Source organism: Pelobates fuscus, chromosome 12 (genome assembly GCF_036172605.1).
Source record: "Pelobates fuscus isolate aPelFus1 chromosome 12, aPelFus1.pri, whole genome shotgun sequence".
In the NCBI taxonomy this organism is placed as follows: Eukaryota; Metazoa; Chordata; class Amphibia; order Anura; family Pelobatidae; genus Pelobates; species Pelobates fuscus.
This window is the reverse complement of record NC_086328.1, coordinates 58,657,796-58,684,349: the sequence shown is the minus strand read 5'-3', so window position 1 is coordinate 58,684,349 and position 26,554 is coordinate 58,657,796. Positions and strand designations below refer to the sequence as shown.

Below are 26,554 nucleotides of genomic sequence, written 5' to 3'. Positions count from 1 at the left end.
AGATTGTCGTGACCACCACTGCCTAAGTATTCCTCCATCTGGGATGTGCGCGCGGTTTTGGCGTTTCTCCGGGATTGACCTGATAATCGAGACCTCTCTCTTCGTCAGCTTCTGTCAGGGTGGCGGTCCGGTGCCCGGGACCCAGACACAGTGTCTAGGTGGCGACGCGTGGACCGGGACCCAATATGCCTGATGTTAAGTGGGAGTCTTCAGCGTGGAGGTGGATTAGCAGGGTCTGGTGCAGGGTAACCGTACGCCTCCTGGTGTTGAGCACAAGCGTTTGTGCAGCCACATACCAAGACCCTGAATCAGCTTCAGCGGATACCAGGAACTAGGAGCTTGGAAATTAAGCAGACCTCCCAGGAGCTGAATACGGAGGCTCTGCAGCAAGATTGTATCCAGTACTAGAAACCAGGCAAGACTAGAGATAGACACCAAACATGAAAACAAGACAGAACTAATAGAACCCAGAACCAGAGAAGGATAGTAAGCTAAACCCAGAACATATACACAAGACATGAGGAAAACATGAACATAACATAAGCATGACTGGACAGGACTGTACATGGACTGGGTATACAAACTAAAACAAGACAGGATAACATAGGCAAAACAAGAGGAGAAATAACTAAGTACTACATATGGAAATCATGGGGATTTAGTCACACTATATGATCATACATTGCATAAGCCTGCCAACAACGCCAATGTACCCCATATCTGGCAGGTCCTACACTGCCTAATGTATGCTAAAACATCCTAAGTAGACATATATAGCACTTACCTGCAAGAAAGGGCGGAAGCTTTCAGCAGCTGCCTGCAGGACTCTGAAACAGAAAGGAATGATGGAAAACAAACGGGTGTGGCAACATAAAACAAACATTTAAAGGAAACTTGGAGACTGGGAAATCCAGGGACGGATTATAGGAATGAACCCAGCAATCCCAGCATAAAGAAAACCAATCATAGAATAGAAAACCAAAAACCAAGAAAAACTAAGCAAGAATAGCAAAAAGAGTACTGGATACCAGAAGCCAAGTCCAGACAGCAGAACAGAGCAGAGCAGATCATGACATAACCCCCCTCTTAAGGAGCGGACTCCAAACGCTCCAAACAGCTTCCAGGCAGAGATCAAGAACAAAAGCGAATCCTGTAACGAAGTACTCTTGACTTCCATGAAGGCAAGGATCCCCCAACCGAAAGGCCTCCTGCAAGGAACCACCAGGAACGAATGGAGATCACCGCTAGAAAAGGAGCATGTCACCAACCAGGAACTAGGCATCACAAGAGAACACCCGAAGTGACCACCGTACAGCTTAGCAGATTGACCCCCTCCAAAACAGAAAATCAGAAAGACTGCACAGGAATGAGGAAGCCATCTCCAGCAAACTGGTCCAGATACAGAATCTCTTGCATGCCGGGAAAACAGGAACAAAAGCAGAACAAGATGAAACCTACAGATACAGGTACCCTTGAAAGCTGCATAGTCCAGAAAAGCAGGGCAAGATGAAACCTGCAGATACAGGTACCCTTGAATGCTGCATAATCCAGACTGAACAGGATACAGACAGAACAGATCAGGAAAGCTGCAAAGTCTACTCCACAAACTCCATTGTGCCTAGGGCCATATGTCAGGGTGGCGGTCCGGTGCCCGGGACCCAGACACAGTGTCCAGGCGGCGGCGCGTGGACCGGAACTCAATATGCCTGATGTTAAGTGGGAGTCTTCAGCGTGGAGGTGGATTAGCAGGGTCTGGCGCAGGGTAACCGTACGCCCCCTGGTGTTGAGCACCAGCGTTTGTGCAGCCACATACCAAGACCCTGAATCAGCTTCAGCGGATACCAGGAACTAGGAGCTTGGAAATTAAGCAGACCTCCCAGGAGCTGAATAGGGAGGCTCTGCAGCAAGATTGTATCCAGTACTAGAAACCAGGCAAGACTAGAGATAGACACCAAACATGAAAACAAGACAGAACTAATAGAACCCAGAACCAGAGAAGGGTAGTAAGCTAAACCCCGAACATATACACAAGACATGAGGAAAACATCTACATAACATGGGCATGACTGGACAGGACTGTACATGGACTGGGTATACAAACTAAAATAAGACAGGATACCATAGGCAAAACAAGAGGAGAAATAACTAAGTACTACATATGGAAATCATGGAGATTTAGTCACACTATATGACCATACATTGCATAAGCCTGCCAACAACGCCAATGTACCCCATATCTGGCAGGTCCTATACTAAAATGTATGCCAATATTGACAAATTGTTGATTTTTTTGAACATAATCAAATGCACAAGTCCACTTAGCAAGTCAATCTATTTAATTGGCATGTGTTTGTACACTTGTATAATTCACATATCTAAGATTGACAGGGTTTGGAGGCAGTGCTTTCAAGCCCTATATGTCTCAAACTACTCAAGATAGAATACTGTAAAAGCAGTTTTAAAGCACCATAACCAATTCAATAAGATGGAGAGAGTGTCCCTTTAATTACCATTATGTTTTCTCCTATATCTGTTGATCCTACAAGTCTCAAATATTATCCAGATTTCAAAATACTTACAGCACTATCAATACCCAAGGTGATTAGCATAATGAAAAACACCACAGCCCAAAATGTTGATCCTCCAAGGGTAGAAATTGCTTCAGGGTAAATAATAAACACCAGTCCAGCTCCTGCAAGAATAAAATGCAATATATATATTATTTTTGTAATTTTTTTTGTTTAATTAATTTTATGATAACTAATGTCATACAAAGTAGCTTATATACATAACTCTTAGATGCTACAATACATATACATAATTTAAACCACTGTTTGTGGTTTTATATATACACACCCACAGTTGTGTATATATGTACTCAATAGGCGGATGATTAATAGAATCATAATTGTGCAGTACTTCCCTGATTGCTTGTATTCTTTCTAAATGTGGTATAATTGTATAAAGGCTAGAAACATCAATAGTAGTGAGTAACGCATCTCCATGTGGTAACGTAATGTGTTGTAATTCATTAATCATGGCTGCTGTTGTGGTGGAATCTCGGTAAAAATAAATTTAGTAGGCCGAGATTACCACGTGGCATGTGTACGTGCATATGCTGACGTATCGGTCGGTTGGTTGCACGTGGCAAAGATACGATCAGTAGTGTACGGAGCATGTGCAAGAATACCGGATGTAGTATTCCCCTCCTCCATTGTGCTGGACAAGACATGCGGTCAAGCAGGAAGATAGTTCTTGTTCGTTTTGATTGGTTATGAGAATGTGCGGGTGGAGCTTAATATGGGAGGAGTTATGTGCCTATATAAGGAGCCTGCACTATTGTCCGGGGCTCAGAACTTGTTGTATTTTGGTGACATTAGTCCCTCTGAGTCCCGATCGGTGAACCGAATAAAGAATCTCTTCCTTCCTGAAGAAACCTGTGTCCATCTCTCTGTGCTTGGCTTCCGTCAGTTTCTCCAGTATCATTTGGTGCATTGGCCGGGAAGCTCATTGTTCAACGGTAGCTGAGAAGCAGAGGCGTGAGACGGTCTATCTTTGCCCACGTTCTCTACGGCTGCACCCCTGAACTTCTGCGTGGACCTCCCTTCGTCTCGGCGCCACTGGTCTGTTGTCCAGGAGATCATCGGCCTCTACGTAGTAAGTGCTGGGGTGTCCCCGTCGATGAGTGTGAACTCAGGTTCAGTAACGAGGAGGTAAGACGACCGCTGTTTTAGACGGTGGACCCACTAGGGGTATACCAATTGTGCGGTAGGCCCATAAGGGGTTATTTGTGTACGGAATCTGCCCCCTCTGTCGGAGGGAAGGAGCGAAGGCGCACCGCTCAATTGAACGCTCTTTAGTAAGACCGTTTAATTTGGTTTGGAGTCAGGCGGGGTTCTGTGTAAATAGCCCTAGCCGGACACCGGTGTCTTGTCTAGACTAGCGTTCTAGGGTGTACAATTTGTTCGCTAGGTCGGAGGGACCGGGAGACTAAGCGGCGTCTGTGTAAATTCGGTCCGCTAGCTCTCAACCTATCTTGGCTAAGTGGGAAGGCGTGTAAATTTGGAACCCACTAGACTTTTGATAGAGTAGATAGACTAAAAGGGTTCTGTTGTAAATTCCGCCCTCTAGTTCGCTATATGTGGTGCTTGGGCAGTGTGGCTAACCAAAACGTATGTAGATAGTTTTAGGTAGTCCATCAAGGTACTGGCCAATAGATTAGTTGGGTTTGTATATGTGTTAAAGATTGTTTAGTAGCGTGTATATCTTGCTAGATAGCGTGAGCTCTGCCGTCTAGCGAGAGTGTTAATAGTGTGTAGCTGTATTATAGTTAACGGTACCATAACCCTGTATATTTACTGACACTGTATATAAATACTAATAATTGTCGTCTATTGCATGTCTAACACCATAACCACTAATAATTGTATTGTGACCTTAAATTGTACTTGACCTATGCTAACCGTACTGTAACTACTGTTTGTAAAGACGATGTTACTGGGGTATGTTATAGACGGGTAATTCATATATAGGAATTATAGCGTGGGTGACGGTATAGTTTCGCCAAAGGGCATAGTATCAGTTATTTAGTGACTGGTGTAACAGCTGTGTGTGTACGGGAATTCCCTGAGTGTTTTTATTGTGTACGTTTCACTTGGTAACTGTACCACGTGGTGCTGTTGCCGAGGGAACGCGTGTGACCGTTGAATAGAGTGCGTGTGTAGTATTCGTTGGAAACGACGCTCCATGGGCGCGTCGGACTCGCCGATTTTGGATCCCTTAGGATACATGTTAAAGAATTTTAAAAAGGGATTTACAAAATGTGATTTTGGGGTTAAAATGTCTCCTGCACGTTTGATCACTTTGTGTAATAGGGAATGGCCTACTTTGGTTGCCGCATGGCCGCCACGTGGCAGTTTAGATCCAAATCTGGTACAGCGTGTACACGTGGCTGTATCAGGTAGGCCTGAACTTTACGGACAGTTTCCATACATTGATTGTTGGAGGCAGGCCGTAAACGACTCGCCAAGATGGATCCGAATATGCCACGAGGAGCAATGTCGCCTCATGGTGGCCAGGACTCGTTTGGCCACTAGGGCCATGGTTACGCCCATTTTGGACACGCCCCCTGAGTCCGAGATCCCTATGCCGCCCCCTTACTTCTCCTCAAGGGGAAGTGATACAGGAAGTTCTACACCCCTTTCCCCGTTGTCCCCATCCGCTTCCTCCTCTGCTCAGAGTCCATCCCCCTCATTACTAAACCTCCCCTTCCGGTACCAACCCCCGTTAAAACCACATATCCTGATTTGGCGCCATATCAAGCTTCCGGTCAGGCTTCCTCTAGCCCGGCTCGGAATATTTTATTCACTGACCTTCCCCACAATAAAGCTTCCACATCCCCATGCCTTACTACCCCTCGACTGGAACCCCTAACCGACGCCCCTCAACGAAGCCCTGTACTAACCCGACAACTGACCGGTACCCAAAAACCTAAACATTATCAGATGCCACTTCGTTTGACTCCCGGGTCAGCATACCTTAATGATGTAGGTCAAATGGTGTATGCTGACTCAGTCTTCGTATATGTCCCATTCACAACTACCGATCTCTTAAATTGGAAAAACCATAATTCCTCGTACACCGACAAACCACAAGCCATGACCGACCTGTTCACCTCAATAGTCCAGACGCATAATCCTACTTGGGCTGATTGCCAGCAATTACTAATGACATTATTTAACAACGAGGAGAGGACTAGGATAAACCAAGCGGCCATTAAAGCGCTGGAAGAAGAAGCCCGTACATTAAACCAAGCTAATCCAGCAGCATGGGCCACAGCCCATTATCCTAACGCTGATCCCGAATGGGATGTTAATGGCGCAGATATGGTTCATTTAAAAGCCTATAGAGACGCTATAATTGCTGTCATGAAAGCCGGAGGGAAGAAAGCCATAAATATGTCTAAGACGGCTGAGGTGATACAGAAAAGTGATGAACCGCCCAGTGTCTTTTATGACCGATTATTGGAGGCATACCGCTTGTATACCCCCTTTAATCCGGAAGCCCCTGAGAATTCCCGAATGATAAACTCTGCCTTTGTCAGCCAAGCCTACGGAGATATTAAGCGCAAGCTACAAAAGTTAGAAGGGTTCGTAGGAATGTCCATCACGCAACTAATGGAGGTAGCTAATAAGGTTTGCATCAATAGGGAATCAGATAGCAAGAAAGAGGAAGAGCGCAAGATGCGTAAAAAGGCGGATATGCTAGCGGTAGCGATCGCAGGCGTAGATAGACGGGGCCGGATAGAGGCGATAGTAAGTGGAATAGGGAACCCCTGAGTAGGAATCAGTGCGCATACTGCAGAGAAGAAGGGCATTGGAGAAGCGAGTGTCCAAAAAGAGAGCAGTACGAGAGAGACCCACCCAGGGCAGGATATGGAAACTTTAGAGGTAGAGCGAGAGGTAGAGGAGGTCCCAGAGGGAGTAATGGTAATGACAGAGGTAGTGTTAGGGAAGACAGATATTATCCCGCAGCGCAAAGGTCCCGCGATAGAGAAGACAGGGACTTTGTAGGATTGGCTGACACGGTCATGGATGACTATTGATACCGACCGGGCTCCATCCCCCTTGGCCGAGCGGAGCCTATGGTCGAAGTATCAATAGGGGGGAAAAGGAGTGCATTCATGATTGATACTGGTGCTGAACACTCGGGGGTGACTGATCTGGTTGCTCCTCCATCTGGAAGAACTATCACCGTAATAGGAGCAACTGGAAGAAGTGCTGCAAAAACGGTTCTTAAAAGTCGACAATGTGCATTGGGAGGCCACGTAGTGAAACATCAATTCCTTTATATGCCTGAATGTCCAGTCCAATTGCTGGGACGTGATTTGTTATCAAAATTACAAGCGAAGATAACGTTCCTACCAAATGGAACAACATCTTTAAAGTTTAATGGATCTTCAGGTATTATGACTTTATCCGTGCCAAAGGAAGAAGAGTGGCGACTTTATACAGCGTTGACTAGCCAAAACCCTAGGAGTGATGAATCCTTATTCAACATACCAGGAGTTTGGGGAGAGAACAACCCACCAGGACTGGCCCGCAATATTCCACCCATTCGAATTTAGCTAAAACTTGGGGTTTATCCAGTGAGCCTACGGCAATATCATATCCCGCAGAAGGCTAAGAAAAATATTCAATCTTATCTGGATAAGTTCATACGGTATGGTATCCTAAAATTCTGTACTTCCCCCTGGAACACCCCATTGCTGCCTGTTCAAAAGCCCGGTACAGATGAGTATCGCCCTGTGCAGGACTTGAGAGCAGTCAATGATGCGGTTGTAAGTATACATCCAGTTGTGCCCAATCCGTATAACCTGCTTGCTTTAATTCCGGGCGGGGCTACTTATTTTACAGTCTTAGACCTCAAAGATGCCTTCTTTTGCCTCCGAATTGCTGCAGAAAGCCAATGTATCTTCGCTTTCCAATGGGAAAAATGCTGTAACGGGCTCGAAGCGCCAAATGACTTGGACGAGACTGCCCCAAGGGTTTAAAAATTCACCTACCCTATTTGGTTCAGCTTTAAGTCAAGACTTACTGGATTTCAAGTCCATCCCAGGAGAGTGTGTACTATTACAATATGTAGATGACTTGTTGATAGCCGCAGTCACAAGAGAAATATGTCATCAAGCAACACATGATCTACTACACATTCTCTGGAAGGCAGGATACAAGGTGTCTAGGAAGAAGGCTCAGTTGTGTCTGCCAACTGTCAAATATCTGGGATTCCATATCTCTGAAGGTCAAAGAATAATGGGGCCAGAGAGAAAAGAAGCTGTGTGCCAAATACCAATACCCAAGAATAGAAGACAAGTGCGGGAGTTCTTGGGGGCAGCAGGCTTCTGTAGGATATGGATTCCCAGTTATGCGATACTGGCGAAACCACTGTATGCAGCTATCAAGGGTACAGAACACGACCCCTTCCTAGGGACTCAAGAACAGCAAAAGGCATTTGAAGATGTGAAGAAGGCTTTGATGAGTGCCCCAGCATTAGGTCTACCTGATCACACACGACCATTCTACTTATATGTACACGAGCAAAGAAGAATGGCTGTGGGAGTATTGACACAGTACTTGGGATCATGGCAAAGACCTGTTGCCTATATGTCTAAGCAGCTGGATGCAGTGGCCAGTGGTCTTCCACCTTGTCTAAGAGCCGTAGCTGCAGCCACCCTGCTGGAAGCTGAAGCCTATAAACTCACTCTGGGTCAAGAACTTTATGTACGAGTCCCACACGCAGTACAGACGTTGTTGGATTACAAAGGCAATCATTGGTTCAGTAACAGCCGTATGACCAAGTATCAAGCAATGTTGTGTGAAAACCCAAGAGTGCATTTAGAGACTGTCAATACCTTAAATCCAGCTACCCTTTGGCCACAACCTACTGAAAGTCAACACGATTGTTTGGAGGTGATGGATGAAGTATTTTCAAGTAGACCAGATCTTCGTGACTTTCCCATCCAGAACCCTGATGTCCAATATTATACAGACGGCAGTAGTTATGTGAAAGAAGGGATTCGCTATGCAGGATATGCAGTAACAACGATAGACAAGGTGATAGAAGCTCGGCCACTGTCAAAAGGAACATCAGCACAAAAGGCAGAATTGATGGCACTAACACGAGCGTTACAATTGGCTGAAGGTTTAAGAGTAAACATCTACACGGACTCCAAGTATGCGTTTTTAACCACTCATGCCCACGGAGCTTTGTATAAAGAAAGAGGACTATTGAATTCAGAAGGCAAAGAAATCAAGTACGCAGCTGAAATCCTACAACTATTGGAGGCAGTGTGGGAGCCGAAAGAAGTCGGTATTATACATTGTCGAGCGCATCTGAGAGGCGATGGTGATGTAACCAAAGGAAACCGGATGGCAGATAATGCAGCTAAGCGTGCCGCTGAATCAGGAAGACAGGAATATGTGGAACATATAGCTGCTCTTATACCGACTCCACTGTCTCAATGGACTCCAGTTTATACAGCTCAAGAAGAAGAGTGGTTAAAGACTGAACCTGGAAAGTACCTGGAGAACAAATGGTATCAGTTAGAAGATGGGAGAATAGTTATTCCAGCATCACTAGCGGTAGAAATTGTCCAAAACTATCACAACGGGACACATTCTGGAAGAGATAGTACAGAAGAATCTCTCAGAATACATTTCTACATACCAAGATTGTCCAACTTAACTCAAGCCATTGTACGAAGATGTGTAACAGGTGATAAAAATAATGCAAGGCAAGGACCAGTAAAGCCACCAGGAGTTCAGTATATGGGGGGACTCCCTATGGCCGATCTACAAATTGACTATACAGTTATGCCTAAATCTGGTGGACATCGCTACCTACTAGTAGTTGTGTGCACCTATTCAGGCTGGGTAGAAGCATGTCCTACTCGTACAGAGAAAGCAGGAGAAGTTGTGAGATTCCTGCTACGAGAAATAATACCCCGATATGGACTACCCTGCTCTATAGGATCGGACAATGGTCCAGCCTTTGTTCATCAGTGCCTACAACAACTGACTCATATGCTTGGTATTAAGTGGAGACTTCATACAGCATATAGACCTCAGAGTTCTGGTAAAGTAGAAAGAATGAATAGAACTATTAAGAATCAGTTGGCAAAGATGTGTCAGGAAACCCAACTTAAGTGGAACGTTTTTTTGCCTATAGCTCTGTTGCGTATTCGCAGTACACCTACCAGAAGGATGGGTCTCTCTCCTTTTGAAATCATGTATGGGCGTCCACCTCCCGTACTTGGTAACTTAAGGGGGGATTTGAGTCAGTTGGGAGAAGGAATTACCCGGCAGCAGGTTGTAGAGTTGGGTAAGACTATGGAGGAGGTACAGAAATGGGTACAAGATAGATTACCTGTGAATATTTATCCCCCTGTTCATAGTTACCATCCAGGAGACCAAGTGTGGATTAAAGAGTGGAATAATGTACCGTTAGGGCCTAAGTGGAGAGGTCCTTATGTTGTTCTTTTGTCTACCCCTACAGCAATAAAAGTGGCTGAAGTGACTCCGTGGATTCATCACTCCAGGGTTAAACCAGCAGCAGTAGATTCTTGGCAAGCTACAACAGATCCAGAGAATCCTTGCAAGATCCGGTTAAAGCGCACGACTCAGTCGGAGTGACGAGGAAACCTTGTGGATTACAAATATTGTTGTTTCAGAGATTGGTAAGTGAGTGTTTAGACGAAGACTGAGGATGCAGCCGACGAAAGATGTGCTAATGATAACGTTTATTTATATGTCTTTTTATATTCAGGAAGGTAGAGGTACCGACACTCCTAGCAGTGAGGTTTGCATTAAGACTACTAGAACAGGTAATCATATTTCCCAGACCCTAATTTGGCATTCGCAATATGAGTGTAAAGGAGATGTGTCTAGGTGTAGATACCTATATATAGAGTATAGTGTATGCCATTTAGGAGTAGGAGAACCTAAGTGCTTCAATCCGGAGTATCAACCTCGTACAATTTGGTTGACCCTCAGGAATGGAGATCCTCAGGAGACCCTAATAAATAAAACAGTGTTAGAATCCGTACATTCTTCGGGTGTTCTGCTATTTGATGCATGTAAAGCGATATCAAGTGGTAGAAAGCCGTGGAATGTATGTGGGGATCTTAGATGGGAGAGAACGTATGGGTCTAACGATAAATATATTTGTCCCAGTAGTAAAAACAAGTATGTAAGTCCTAGATGCCCAAATAGGGAATATAATTATTGCCATATTGGTCTTGTGGGGTGGGCAACTTGGGGACAGACAGCAGACAAGGATATGATTGTTACTAAGTTGCCTACCAACCCATACTGTAAGTCTATGGAATGCAATCCAGTCCATATTCTTATAAATAATCCTGACCAATTCTTAGATAGATATGGTAACTTATTTGGGTTTCAAATATATGGGACGGGTTTGGACCCTGGGACAATATTGTTTATAGGGATAGAGACCGATACTGTAACATCCCAAACTCATCAGGTATTCCATTCTTTTTATGAAGAGATGAGTGTAGATAATAAGATCCCCCATAACGCTAAAAACCTGTTCATAGATTTAGCTGAGAGTATTGCTGGTAGTCTTAATGTAACCAACTGCTATGTGTGTGGAGGTACTAACATGGGAGACCAATGGCCTTGGGAAGCTAAGGAGGTAATGTCCGGTTCTGAGGCAGTTGAACAATTAATATCTTCACAAGCCGATTATCAGATGAGTGTTAGAGGTAAATCTGAGTGGAGATTGAAAACCTCCATCATAGGTTATGTTTGCATAGCAAGGAAAGGAATAATGTTTAATACTTCTGTAGGAGAATTAACTTGTCTAGGGCAAAAAGCGTATGATGATGATACAAAGAATACAACCTGGTGGTCGGCTTCAAATGTCTCAGAACCATCTAACCCGTTTGCAAGATATGCCAATTTAAAGGACGTGTGGTTTGATCTATCTATCACATCTAGTTGGAAAGCCCCAGCAAACTCTTACTGGATCTGTGGTAAGAAGGCCTATTCAGAGTTGCCACCGGACTGGGAAGGGGCATATGTGTTAGGTATGCTCAAACCATCCTTCTTCTTGTTACCTATTGAAACAGGTGAGACTTTGGGAGTTAAAGTCTATGATGTGAATCATAGGAAGAAAAGGGTACCCATAGAGATAGGCGCCTGGGAAGATGATGAATGGCCTCCCCACCGTATTATAGACTATTATGGGCCAGCCACTTGGGCAGAGGATGGTACTTTCGGATATAGAACCCCAATTTATATGCTCAACCGAATTATAAGGTTACAGGCGGTGGTTGAGATAATTACTGATGAGACCTCACAAGCGCTCAATCTTCTAGCGAAGCATAATACCAGAATGAGGACAGAAGTGTACCAAAATAGATTAGCCTTGGATTACCTATTGGCAGTAGAGGGAGGTGTATGTGGGAAGTTTAACCTGAGCAAATGCTGTCTTCAAATAGATGTGCCTAGATGTGCGCATGTGCCTACTCAGGTATGGAAAGGGTATAATCCAAGTAGTTGGTTTGGTAACTGGTATGAGCAGTTTGGAGGGCTTAAGGCATTGGTAGGCGGAGTCATGCTGATTTTAATGTTGTGTCTACTCCTGCCATGTCTTATTCCTTTAGTAGTTAGGTCTGTGCAGAGCCTGATAGAAAATATAGCAGAGAGAAAGGCTGCAGCGCAGATAATGGCCATATATAAATATGAGGCTCTAAATCAGGGAGAACCAATGCAGGAAGAGGAGTGTTGAGGGATTCACATCATAGAAGAGTCTGGTCTGGTTCATGGTAACCTGAGGTGTATGCAAACCAAGGTTAAGTGATGCCTCAAGTAATTGTGAAATATCAGAGGCATCAAAGGGGGGAATGTGGTGGAATCTCGGTAAAAATAAATTTAGTAGGCCGAGATTACCACGTGGCATGTGTACGTGCATATGCTGACGTATCGGTCGGTTGGTTGCACGTGGCAAAGATACGATCAGTAGTGTACGGAGCATGTGCAAGAATACCGGATGTAGTATTCCCCTCCTCCATTGTGCTGGACAAGCCATGCGGTCAAGCAGGAAGTTAGTTCTTGTTCGTTTTGATTGGTTATGAGAATGTGCGGGTGGAGCTTAATATGGGAGGAGTTATGTGCCTATATAAGGAGCCTGCGCTATTGTCCGGGGCTCAGAACTTGTTGTATTTTGGTGACATTAGTCCCTCTGAGTCCCGATCGGTGAACCGAATAAAGAATCTCTTCCTTCCTGAAGAAACCTGTGTCCATCTCTCTGTGCTTGGCTTCCGTCAGTTTCTCCGGTATCATTGTGTCTTTAACACATGTTGGTAATTGCATGATAGGTGCTTTAAACTTGGTATCTAGCCATTTACCAATAGGTTCCAACAGGCCTCCTATAGCGGAAACTATAGAATGACCTGGGGGATGTAGAGGGTCCTTATGTACCTCTCGCAGTGTGTACATTATGGGACATCTTGGATGTGTTTCAAACATATAGTTGAATTCGTCTTGAGTTAAATCGCCGGCTTCTAGACCCCTCGTTAGAGTGACTCTAATAGTATTGCTAAATTCATGTGAAGGATCATTGGCTGAATATTTGTAGACTCCCGGGTGAAATAGTTGTTTGAGAATCTCAGATCTATAATCTTCATATTGCATGATAACTATGGCCCTGCCCTTATCAGCTGGGCAGATCACAATTGACAAATCTTCAGCTAAATTGTTCAATGTGTTGCGTTCACTCCTAGATATATTTGAATCATTCTTCACATTCTGTGTGAACACTTTCAAAAAAGCATTATTCAAAGGGGGGTCAAATGTGCTCCATAGTTTACACACCTCTGTTTGCTTCTCTTGAGATGGCTGCATTTTAAAATAATCAGTTAGTTTTAATTTGCGATTGAACTTAAATTGATCTATAGCCCATTCAAAGCTGTCAGCTCCCGATGTTGGAACAAATGTTAGTCCTTTAGCTAGTAGATTTTGAACATGCTATAGATTTGTCTGATTACTTTCATATGAAGAAAATTCTGAGGGGCTTCAGGATTAAAAATGTGCCCACTATTGGCAGAAACAACCCTGAGGTATGTCGCAAATGGATTGGGATTCTTAATAAGTGTTTGTTAGATTTAATGCTGGTGGTGATTGAAGAGGTTGGTCGCGAATTGAAAGTTACTAAATATAAAATATCTGAATTTGAATTAAAACACACCCTAACCATAACCACTTTGAATTGTGACATGTTAATATAAAAACTTTCAGATGATTTAAAGAAATATAAACTGGATTTAGTGATATTCAAACGCCAAAAACTAGATAAAGTGAATAATGATTACTCTGAACACAGAGTTTACAAATGGTTATCAGGGGAAACTAATTGACCATACCAAAGAATATATCGCCAGCATATTAGAAAACCCATTGGATCCACTGTTGACTTAACTTCAGGGGAGTCTGCCTCTGATACTGACTCACATTGCACTAACTACAAACACACTACATTCATTACACACACTCTGCACTTACTACAAACACACTACATTCATTATTCATACCCTGCACTGCACTATATGCATAGGAGTGTAAATTATTATTTATTTATTTTTTAGGTAGGAGGGGGGCAGGGAATCTTGGGTGAGTTCCCACACTTTTTTCCGCAGGAATTGACCCCTGCAGTGGGGGGTTATTGTGTCTATCCCTATACATTTAAAATCTTGGAAGTTAAAATGAGAGCAGCTTATACAGTGTTTAGGAACACTGTGTTTCATATTTTCTCTTTTAATACCATTAAAATGTTCCAAGACTCTAATATGTAATTTTCTTATTGTACGACCCACATATTGTATACACTTGCATTCAAGTAAATAAATAACATTCTTTGTTTGGCAGTTTATAAAATGTTTGATCTTAAAAACCTCCTTAGTGACAGTGCACAGTTATTTTCGGCTTCTGAAACTTACATGTGCTGCAGTGTCCGCACTTGAAGAAACATTTAGGTTTCTCTTTGAGGAAGCTGCTAACATTGCTACCTGAGGTTGATGCGCTTAATCTTATCATGAGGAAGACAGGACTGCATGTTAACCAAGTCTAGTTGAATACACAGAAAATGTATTACTGTGTCAGGACCTTCTGCCTTTTTTGGGGAGACAGGTATACCCAGGTATTCAAAAAGACCGATTGCTGCTGTGAGACTGTGAGGGGGGTAGAGTTGTCTTCAATCGTGGGAAAATTGTCTAAACAGTGTATAACAGTCGGGCATCTACACACATTAAGTAGCAACCAGCACAGGGCTTCTGCAAAAATATTGAATATCTTGGGGCTACTCTTTGAACTGAACGTGAGCCAGGAGAAAAAATAATATAAACCCTGCCACTTAATGCCATGCAGATGCCAAAGTGAGGGGTGAATAGGAAGTAGATTATATCTCCAAGCCTAAAGAAACTGGTAAACTGGTTGAAACTGATAAACATGCTAGTTTAATTTAAATTAAGTAATTTTTACTAAAATTCTGAAATATATACCTGGATAATTCTGATCAGATTTTAAACTTTGGAAATCCTATTTAGCTGAGAAATATATAATTCCATATCTGCAGACACGAGGTCACGTTAAGCAGAATTGTCCCCAGTTCCAAGGCCAACCCCAGTTGCCCCTCGAGCAGCTGCCCTCTGTTACTAGGCTGCTCCCACCAAACTTCAGAACCCCCATGAGGAAGCCTGGTCCTACCTGCATGAGACAAACCCCCTCCAGGCCGCCACCGACAACCAGGACCAGCACAGACAGCCAGTTCGACTGAACAGGTGCACTGTCCAAGGGCTACGAGTCACCGAAGCCACCCTAACTCTAGTTCAAACCCAGCTCGTTGCAGAGGAAGAGAAGACCAGTGGAACAGATGCGGTCCGGGTAGCCGGGGGTCCATACACCGCCTACCGACTGCCAATGTCCACCTCGACTGGGGTGCTGGAGCCCAGAGAGTGGAAGTCGGGCTCATGGACCAGCTGCACACAAAGGTGCTACTCAGCAATGACCTAGGCCACCTTACCTCCACATATGTGCCCCTCTGGACCCCCGAGGAGAGCTACCCAGTCACGACCCGGCAGCAAGTCTTCACCACCTGGCATGGCTCACACTCTGGGGCTTAGTTAGGCACATGTATCCGTCCCCATACACCAGTTTCCCACAGATGCCCCTGTCAGCAGACCTCCTGAGCTAGTACCATTGCCCCAGTTCTATGTAGACAGGCCCCTCGGGCTAGTCCCACTCCCCCGGTCCATGTGGTACCCCCCTTGCACTGGTCCCCTTGCCTTGGGATACCCCACCTCAATTTAATGCCTGATACAGCTAAGGTGCTTGTCCATGCAGCTGTCCTCTCTCACCATGAGTACTGTAATCTGCTTCTCAGTGATCTTAAGTCTTCCCAACTTGCCTGTTATAATTAATGCAGTTGCGGGGCTCATTTTCCTTTCCGCCCGCACCTCCCATGCCTTCCCCTCTGTCAGTCCTTACATGGTCTTTCCGTAAGATATAGGGCTCAATTTAAGATCCTGGTACTTGCTTACAATGTTTTACACAATGATGCCCTGACTAACCTATTGTCAGGATTACAGAATGATCCAGCACGCAGAATTGTGTAACACAGAGGACTGATAGGTAACGTATACCGGACCTTAGAATGGCCGGACTAAAGTACCAAAGAATAGTCAGGAATAGAAGAGGTCAAGGAATACAGAAAGAGAGACAAGGATAAGGAAAAGCCAGGAGTCAGGGATGCCAAAAAACAGGAAGTCAAAAACAATGCCAAAGTCAAATAACCAGAATTACCAGAATCAATAACGCGCTATCGGACAACCAAAAGGGAAACCACGACAGGGCACTAAGAAGGATGAGGACTGGGCCTAAATATCCCTCCTCTGAATCTGATAGGCTGTGTTACGGTTGCCTCCAGGCTGGCTTTAAGTTGGACCGTAGAAAAGGATGCTCCTAGCGCTCACCAAAGGACCATCAGCACCGTAGACACCATAACTACTGCGTAGCCACCATAAGTACTGCAGACTCCACGAACCACCGCTGCTGGGCTGGTATCTCGCTGTCTGCTCTGCGCCCTGGACCTACGACCAGGCTCCAGGTTCCAGTAGGTGAACCTCTTCCTTCTGTAAAGCGAAGCAGGATCAGGAAAAGGAGCTCTTACAAGAGCTCAGTAGCTAAGGGCAGAGCATAGCAATCCCTGTAGTGATTATTGCTGTCCCCTACAAACATGAGTCAAGGCTGCAAGTTAGAGGGACAAGTCATTCTGTTTTATTGGCAACAAAAGAACATTCTTTTATGCAGGATCCCCTTAGATAGGACCACCCACATTGGCGGATCCAGGGGGGGGGCAACGGGGCAATTGCCCCCCCCGAGATTCTCCCCTGCCGGCTAGTGCAGGGCTGACATTGCCCAAGTGCCAGCCCTGCATTGTGCCTGCAGACCGGGAGGGAGATCAGTGATCTCCCTCCCCGGTCCGCAGGCACATTACTGACAGCCGGCCGGCAGGGGAGGGAGAGAGGACCCGGGAGCTGTTACCTGCAGCTCCTCCGGGTCCTCCTCTCGCGAGATTTGGAGCGTTGCCGCGGTTACCACGGCAACGCTCCAAATCTCGCGAGAGTGAACTCTAGCCCTGGAGCGCGGGCTAGAGTTCACTGGAACCACTGGACCACCAGGGATTCCCCACTGGGACCACCAGGGATCCAGAAATGTCCCCCCTCCTCCTCAATAAAGGTAAGAAGGGAGGGGGGACATAATATATTTTATTAAATACTTTTTTTTTTTTTTTTTATTAAAAAGCCTCCCTTCCCTCCTCCCCTCCCCCATACACACTGCCCCACATACACTGACCCCATACACACACTGACCCCATACACACACTGACCCCATACACACACTGACCCCATACACACACTACACACACTGACCCCATACACACACTGACCCCATACACACACTGACCCCATGCACACACTGACCCCATACACACACTACACACACTGACCCCATACACACACTGACCCCATACACACACTGACCCCATACACACTACACACACTGTCCCCATACACACACTGTCCCCATACACACACTGTCCCCATACACACACTGTCCCCATACACACACTGTCCCCATACACACACTGTCCCCATATACACACTGTCCCCATACACACACTGTCCCCATATAAACACTGACCCCATACACACACTACACACACTGACCCCATACACACACTACACACACTGACCCCATACACACACTACACACACTGACCCCATACACACACTACACACACTGACCCGGGTGACCCCATACACACACTGACCCCATACACACACCATACACACACTACACACACTGACCCCATACACACACTGACCCCATACACACACTGACCCCATACACACACACACTGCCCCCATACACACAAACACTGCCCCCATACACACACTGACCCCATACACACACTGACCCCATACACACACACACTGCCCCCATACACACAAACACTGCCCCCATACACACAAACACTGCCCCATACACACAAACACTGCCCCCATACACACACTGACCCCATACACACACTGACCCCATACACACACTGACCCCATACACACACTACACACACTGACCCCACACACACTGCCCCCATACACACACACACACTGCCCCCATACACACAAACACTGCCCCCATACACACAAACACTGCCCCCATACACACAAACACTGCCCCCATACACACACTTCCCCCTTACACACACTGACCCCATACACACACTGACCCACAAACACTGCCCCACATACAAACACTACACACACTGACCCCATACACACACTGCCCCCACAAACACTGCCTCCATAAACACACTGCCCCACAAACACTGTCCCCATACAACACTGTCCCACAAACACTGTCCCCATACACACTGCCCCACAAACACTGCCCCATTCACATACTGCCCCGCACACACTGCACACCTATACACACACAGTGCCCTACACACCCTGCTGCCCCCCCATACACACATTGCCCCAAACACACACACACGACCCCCCCATACACACAGTGCCCCCCATACACACACTGCCCCACACAGACATACAGTGCCCCCCCATACACACACTGCCCCACACAGACATACAGTGCCCCCATACACACACTGCCCCCTAACACACACACTGCCACCCTTACGCACTCACACTCACTTCACCGCTCACACACACACTGCACCTTTCACACACACTTCACCCCTAACACACACCACTTCTCCTATGCCCTATATCCCAGCAGACCCCAGGTAAGTTGTCAAACTGTTCTTAAACGGTATGACTACTTACTCCGGGGTGGGATCCTGGCACTACTGGCACCATAACTACTACACTGAGCTGTAGTGGTTATTGTGCTAGGATTATTTTTTTTAAATAATCTACAAGTGCCCCTCCCGAGATCAGGCTCTGGATCCGCCACTGACCACCCATAGGGCGTTCCAAAACAATCAATCACAGACAGTAAAAGTACAGTTTTAACACCATATTCATAACTTCTAAAATATACATCACATTCACATAAAAATTATATATTCACAATCAATCCATTCAGGGGAACAACATATCAAAAACATGGCATGAATCAGACCAGGGGTTCAGAAGTTAGTAAAGTATCTTTGGGGCCTGGATGGCAGCATTGCCATCTGGCCCAAACCGGTTTTACAGAGCCCTCTATCCTGGAGACAATGGGGAAAATAATCCAATTATATCCAGGGATAGAGGCAAACTCCATTAACCACATGGTTACAGTAAAACACTAAAATACTTAATATTACTTTTGTTACATAACATATATACATGTAACCCATCCCCAGCTAGCTTGGATCTGAGCGCTCAATATATCCAAACAGCACTCAGATCCCACAAATACAGTCAAATCACCATACACACTAGGTCCATAGTCATGGGGCAGAAGGCTGGCAATTAGGCTTCTCCATAACACAGGGAAGCAGGGCAATTTGTCAAATAAAATAACAGTTACAAATAGCAGTTTTTAACAGGCTGTAATCGGCCTTGGACCCCAAAGGCAGTTATCAGGCTACCATTTGCATAATTGCTGTTCAGCATTAACCCTTCTTTGGATTTGGTTGCTGCTCAGCACAACTTTTCCTGTGTTGACAGTAAATGCCATTAACCACATGTTTATGTGCGGATGGATACGTGACATTACCCCCCCCACCTGAAGAACACCCACCGGGTGGGCAGGACCAGGCTTGAGAGGAAACTTGGCGTGAAAATAGCAAATCTTGCGGCCAGTATGTACATCAGATGCTGGAACCCAAGAACGGCTGGTCTATAACCTTTCCAATCCACCAAGTAAAGTTCCCCGAGAAAACCTGGAATCTATTATGGAGGAGACTTCATACTCTTCCTGTCCAGAAACAACTAAGGGAGGAGGAGGGACACTCGGGACAGTATATTTATTACAAATAAGAGGTTTGAGCAAGGAAACATGAAAGGTATTAGGGATTTACAAGGAGGTTGGAAGCTCCAAAGAATATGCAACAGGATTGAGCCTACGAAGGACACGAAAAGGTCTAAGGAACCTAGGAGCAAATTTCATGCTAGGGACTTTAATCCTGAAGTTGCGTGAAGATAACCAAACCCTCTCACCCACTTGGTAAACAGGGTTGGCACCTTATCAGCATAATGCTTGAAAGGGTCAGCAGCAGTCCCCAGTGCGGAGTGAACTTTGACCCAGGTATCACAAATAGAAGCAAGATGGTCATCTAAAGCAGGAATAGCCATATCAGAAAAAAACAGCCGTGTCCAGTCACGGTCAGCATTGTTCCTGGCAAACGCAGCCCATGGTAATAATTCAGACCAATTGTCTTTAGTGCTATTAACGAAACAACGCAAGTATAACTCCAAAGACTGGTTAGCCCTCTCAGCTGTACCATTAGTCTGGGGGTGGTAAGAGGATGAAAAAGACAACTCAATCCCCAATTGCTTATTGAAAGCCCTCCAAAATCTCTATCAGATACAATATTGTGAGGAATGCCATGCAGACGGACAATCTCACGTATTAAGATCAGTACCAGGTCTTGAGATGATGGTAATTTCTTGAGAGGGATGAAGTGAGCCATTTTAGAAAAACGGTCAACAACCATGAGAATAGTGGTATAACTAGTGATGTCCCGAACGGTTCGCTGGCGAATAGTTCCTGGCGAACATCGCATGTTCGCGTTCGCCACGGACGGCGAACATATGCGATGTTCGGTCCGCCCCTATTCGTCATCATTGAGTAAACTTTGACCCTGTACCTCACAGTCAGCAGACACATTCCAGCCAATCAGAAACAGACCCTCCCTCCCAGACCCTCCTACCTCCTATACAGCATACAATTTAGATTAATTCTAAAGCTGCATTCTTTTTTTTTATTATACATTATCCTCCATAGCCAATAAACTGTGTTTATTATACATTATCCCCCCACAACCAGTAACCTGTGTTTATTATACATTATCCCCTCATAGCCAGTAACCTGTGTTAAGTATACATTATCCTCCCCATAGCCAGTAACCTGTGTTTATTATACATTAACCCTCCATAGCCAGTAACCTGTGCTTATTATACATTATCCCCCATAGCCAGTAACCTGTGTTTATTATACATTATCCTCCCATAGCCAGTAAACTGTGTTTATTATACATTATCCCCCCATAGCCAGTAACCTGTGTTTATTATACATTATCCCCCCCATAGCCAGTAACCTGTGTTTATTATACATTATCCCCCATAGTAATTTATCGTTGGACCTAGGCAGCATGATGTCTTAGGCCGGCCCAGAGAGTGAGTGAGTGAGTGAATAATATAATATATATGTTCAGAAACATATTAGTAATATATGTAAATCAGGTTCATGCAAAGAGGGTGAAAAGGTATTAAAGAAAAACACACTTATTGCATCAAATTGTAGATTATACTAGCTTTAGTGTAACTAGAATCTTAATTTTATTAATGACAGGAGGCGAATATTTGCTTAAGTCTCTCTTTACTAGAACTCCACAGCAGCACATTAACATAGAGAGATAAACACCAAAGACAAAAACATAAGGCATCTATATAAGGCTCCTCCTAAGCCACCATTTCCTCTTTCACGCTGCGACAAAGTAATGTACACAACAATAACAACTAGAAAAGCTACAATTTCTGGGGAAATTGTGTGAAGTGTTCTTGCCTCCACCAGTAGTCTACAACTGGAGTGGGCAGAGTAATTGTTATCATTTATTTATATAGCACATTTAATTGCAACGCTGTTGCCCAAAGTGCTTCACAGTTACATTAAAACATGCAGTTATAAAAACATTAGCAGGTGCAAAAGGCCCTGTCTATGACATCACTTGCTGCTGCAGCCTGGCACAGGTCAGAGTATTTTTGCGGTTGCCATCTTCAAACGGTCGTATTTTAAAAACTATAAATCCTACAGTGTATATCCTATAGTATGTCTCTGAGATATTAACAATGAAGGCACAGTCGCAGTTTAGAAATTGCCCTTCAAATGTGAGCTTTGCAGAGTGGAGTTTCAATGAATGTCAATGGACGGCATGAGTTGCAAACAAATGGTCATATTGCGAAAACTATCAGGACTATGGCTTAGCTGTGGCACATTTTTAGTGGCAGCAGGGATTGCTGAACGTTTTGATATAAGATTTGTGTAGGTGGGCCTGAAAATGAGGGAGTGGCGGCAGTTTAGAAATCATGTCCTGATTTTTCAGCTTTTGCCAGCTCCCACTCTAGCTTTGCCATTCATTCCTATGGGACAAATTTCACCACAAGAACGACGATATTCCGAGAACCATTCGGCGAAACGTTCCACAAAGTAATAGCAATCCGATCGGGAACAATCTGCACGTTCTGGTATATTTTTGTCTATGTAGTGTAAAAACTGTGGGAGGAGTTAGGGTGGCAAATTTGGCTATAATAAGAATAATAATAACTAGAAAAGGTACAATTTCTGGGGAAATTGTGTGAAGTGTTCTTGCCTCCACCATTAGTCTACAACTGGAGTGGGCGGAGTAACTGTTATCATTTATATAGCACATTTAATTGCAATGTTGTTGCACAGTTACATTAAACCATACAGTTATAAAAACATTAGCAGGTGTAAAAGGCTTTGTCTATGACATCACTTGCTGCTGCAGCCTTGCACAGGTCAGAGTATTTTTGCGGTTGCCATCTTCAAACGGTCGTATCTTAAAAACTATAAATCCTACAGTGAAGAGCTTTATACTGTGAGAATCACAAGACCCAGGCCTACATGTTGATGTATAGTATGTCTCTGAGATATTAACAATGAAGGCACAGTCGCAGTTTAGAAAGTGCCCTTCAAATGTGAGCTTTGCAGAGTGGAGTTTCAATGAATGTCAATGGACTGCGTGAGTTGCAAACAAATGGTCATATTGTGAAAACTATAAGGACTATGGCTTAGCTGTGGACATTTTTAGTGGCAGCGGGGATAGCTGAACGTTTTGATATAAGATTTGTGTAGGTGGGCCTGAAAATGAGGGAGTGGTGGCAGTTTAGAAATCATGTCCTGATTTTTCAGCTTTTGCCAGCTCCCACTCTAGCTTTGCCATTCATTCCTATGGGACAAATTGCGCCACAAGAACGATGATATTCCGTGAACCATTTAGCGAAACGTTCCACAAAGTAATAGCAATCCGATCGGGAACAATCTGCACGTTTTGGTAAATTTTTGTCTATGTAGTGTAAAAACTGTGGGAGGAGTTAGGGTGGCAAATTTGGATATAATAATAATAATAATATATATGTGAGATAACAGTAAGTGGTCTTGCTATGCAAGAACACTTAATAATATATATGTGAGATAACAGTAAGTGGTCTTGCTATGCAAGAACACTTAATAATAATATATATGTGAGATAACATTAAGTGGTCTTGCTATGCAAGAACACTTAATAACTAAATAAAGAAAAATTTTCAACATAACAATGAATGCCATCTGGAAAAACTTTGGATAATGGATGAACTTGATCTTCATCCTGCCAAACAGCCGATTCTATGAACTGAAGTCGAACCATTAAACTGAAACGAAATAAACAGAATCGAAAACACTGATTAGTGAACGAAATGTACTGATAAAACATAAATCCCACGATCCAGTACTGATAGAATAAAGACATGAAATCCATCACTAATGACCGTCAATACAATATAACATGCACTTCCTACAACATCACCCCAGACTACCAAACCTAGCCCAGATAATCAGACAAATCAACAGAAATACAATCAATGCAATCCATCCAAAACAAGGGGGGGAAGAAACCAAACTGGGTGGGAAATATTCGCCTCCTGTCATTAATAAAATTAAGATTATAGTTACACTAAAGCTAGTATAATCTACAATTTTATAGCATGACAGGAGGCTTCATATTTGCTGTTTTAACGCTCCGACAGCAAAGCAAAAGAAACATAGTCCGACGGTCCAAAATAAACTCCTCCATCGAGATTGGACAGGGGCGAAGGAGCGGAGATCAGAAACACGTCCGAACGAAACCAGACACAACAAGAGGGCAAACACAGTAGAAAGCTGGCGAGGGGAAAAAACAAGGAACTCCGGCCAAATCCCGAAGAAAACGCTAAAACCATACTTACCTCCCAGAGGGAAGGATATTTAGGCGCCGGAGGATGTGCCAGCCTCATCCTCCGTAGAAATCTGCCGATGGGAAGAAACCTCCAAACGGAACATGCGCCGCCTAAATAAATGACTAATCACAAGAACCAGACAGCACAACCGTCCCAAAACCTCGAGGAGGGACAAGACACTCAGCAAGTTGGTCACGGGCCGGAAAAAGGGTTCAGCATCCTGTCCTAAGCACCAACGACACTATGAAAATCCATGCTGAGAGGACACTTCCCCTCGACCCGGGAGCTCAGGGATCCCAGGGATCCCAGAGAAGGTCCCTGACCGAGAGTGACGACGCCTCGACATACCAGGCACTCCCGAAAGAGTCCAAGAGGAGCATTCGAGAGGACGGTAAGAGAAGAGGATCCCGACAAGAAAAAAATCCAGAAGCTCCGTGAACCTGACCGATCTCGCCATAGCGGAATCAACAACACTAAGGACACACGACGACCACAAACTAGAAGTAACACCCGGGGAAAAGAGGCGAAAGGAGGAAACACCTGTGCTTCCTGATTAAAACGACTGCACCCGTCGAAGCGCGACCATCACTGCGCACGCTGGATCCGAGAGTCAACCAAAGCACGACCGAATCCGATGGGCGTCCCGGAGACGAATAGAGAGCGTCCAGTCGCTGGCATCCTTCCAATGTCTGGAGAACCAATCCGACGTCAGATTTGACTCCCACGGCCGATACACCGCCTGTAATGCGACATTGCGCTGGGGTAGAAGCTGGAAATCCCCTTTGTCACCTCCAGAGTGCGAGACCGAGCGCCCCCCCAAGCGGTCGGTATATTGCACCGCTGAGACCCTGTCCCTCCGAAGGAGGACGCAGCAGTCTGACAGGTGACTTGCCAGTCTCCGAACTGCCAACGAACTCGCAATCAATCCAGGCACCTGATGTGGGATTCAGACTCCTTGTTCGACCACGGGCCGCCTGTGGACCCGGTCACGCACCTGGCACCCCAACCCAAAGGCGTACAGTCGATTCCAGTACGAAATCTGGGGTTGGTCCGAATATTGCCTTGCCGTTCCATGCGGCCATGCGCAGGAGCCACCAGCGCAGTCCGGCCTCCACGTCCGGAACAGAAAATCATCCGGTCTGAAGAAGGTCACATGCGTAGAACAGGGGCCTTTAACCGTTGCATAGTCCTGTAGTGTAGTGGGCCCGGGTATATTGCCTGTATCGGGGCTGAGAGGAGGCCCACCACGCGAGCAAACATTTGAAAGGGAATCCGGACTTGCCGTAATATTCTTCTCATTACCTCTCGGGCGGTTGCCATCAGTGCCAGAGGCAGACGGGGAACGCATTCCATCGCATTGACCACGACACCCAAGAACTCCACCGTCTGGGCGGCAGGATCCAAAGCTGATTTCTTCAGATTAACAGGAGCTCCAATCCCAGGAGCTCCAATAAGGAGATCGCCGAACGCGTTCGAAATCCGAGCCAGGACGGATCTTCGCAGAGGGCTAGCAAATCATCCAGAAGTAACCGGAAATGGACGCCCACTGACCAGAATCGGGCGACCACAAGCGTCAGCAGCTTGGTGAAGCACCAAGGGCCGAACTGAGGCCGAACAGGAGGCATATGAATTGGTGAGGGACGCTATTCCAGGTGAAGCGAAGCAACCCGCGACCACTCTTGTCCACCAGGACGGAGAGGTAAGCATCCTTCAGGTCCGGTCACATGAACAAGTCTCCCGGCCGGGGAAGGTTCCGATGGAGGTGAATGCCCCCCAACTTGAAGTGATGGCAGACAACGAAGGTATTCAATTCCCGAAAATTGACCACCGGGAGGAACTCCCCCGACTCCATCTTCACTAGAAATCGAGCCAATGGCGAGCAGAGTCCGAACCTCCAAATCTGTCATGGAACGTTGAACCCTCGCGATGATGGAGACACTTGGAGGTCCAACCTGCGTCAGAGGGGTGTGGAAGTCCATGACCTAATCTCATACAGTCCGATGGACCCATGCATTTGAAGATACTTCCTGCCACCTGTCCCTGCAGCGAAACAAACTGTCTGTACGTAGAAGAGGGAAATAGAAAAGTGTCAGGAGTTGTACTCACCTGCAGGAAATCTCGCTCGTCCTCGGGCACGGTCTCCACGACCTCTACCCGCCCTTCGAATGTAGAGAGGTCTGGGCTGGTATGGTTGAAAAAGATGGGCCACGGGATCTGTGGACCCGAAGACCAGCCGGGATAACCGTGAGCAAAACACCTTCTTTATAGAGGACTGTGCTTTATCCAGGGAAGCAAAAAATCGATGCGTTT

The 26,554-nt window shown here is 45.3% G+C and overlaps 1 protein-coding gene across 1 annotated transcript in view; it reads right to left on the bottom strand.

Annotated features, from left to right (window-relative positions):
* The window catches only part of SLC6A2 (solute carrier family 6 member 2), a 1,625,321-nt gene that overhangs the window by 809,766 nt on the left and 789,001 nt on the right, over window positions 1–26,554 (bottom strand). Inside the window, exon 9 of the mRNA XM_063437889.1 lies at window positions 2,580–2,692. Within this exon, the coding sequence (XP_063293959.1) occupies window positions 2,580–2,692 (113 nt within the window). The remainder of the gene's footprint in view (window positions 1–2,579; window positions 2,693–26,554) is intronic.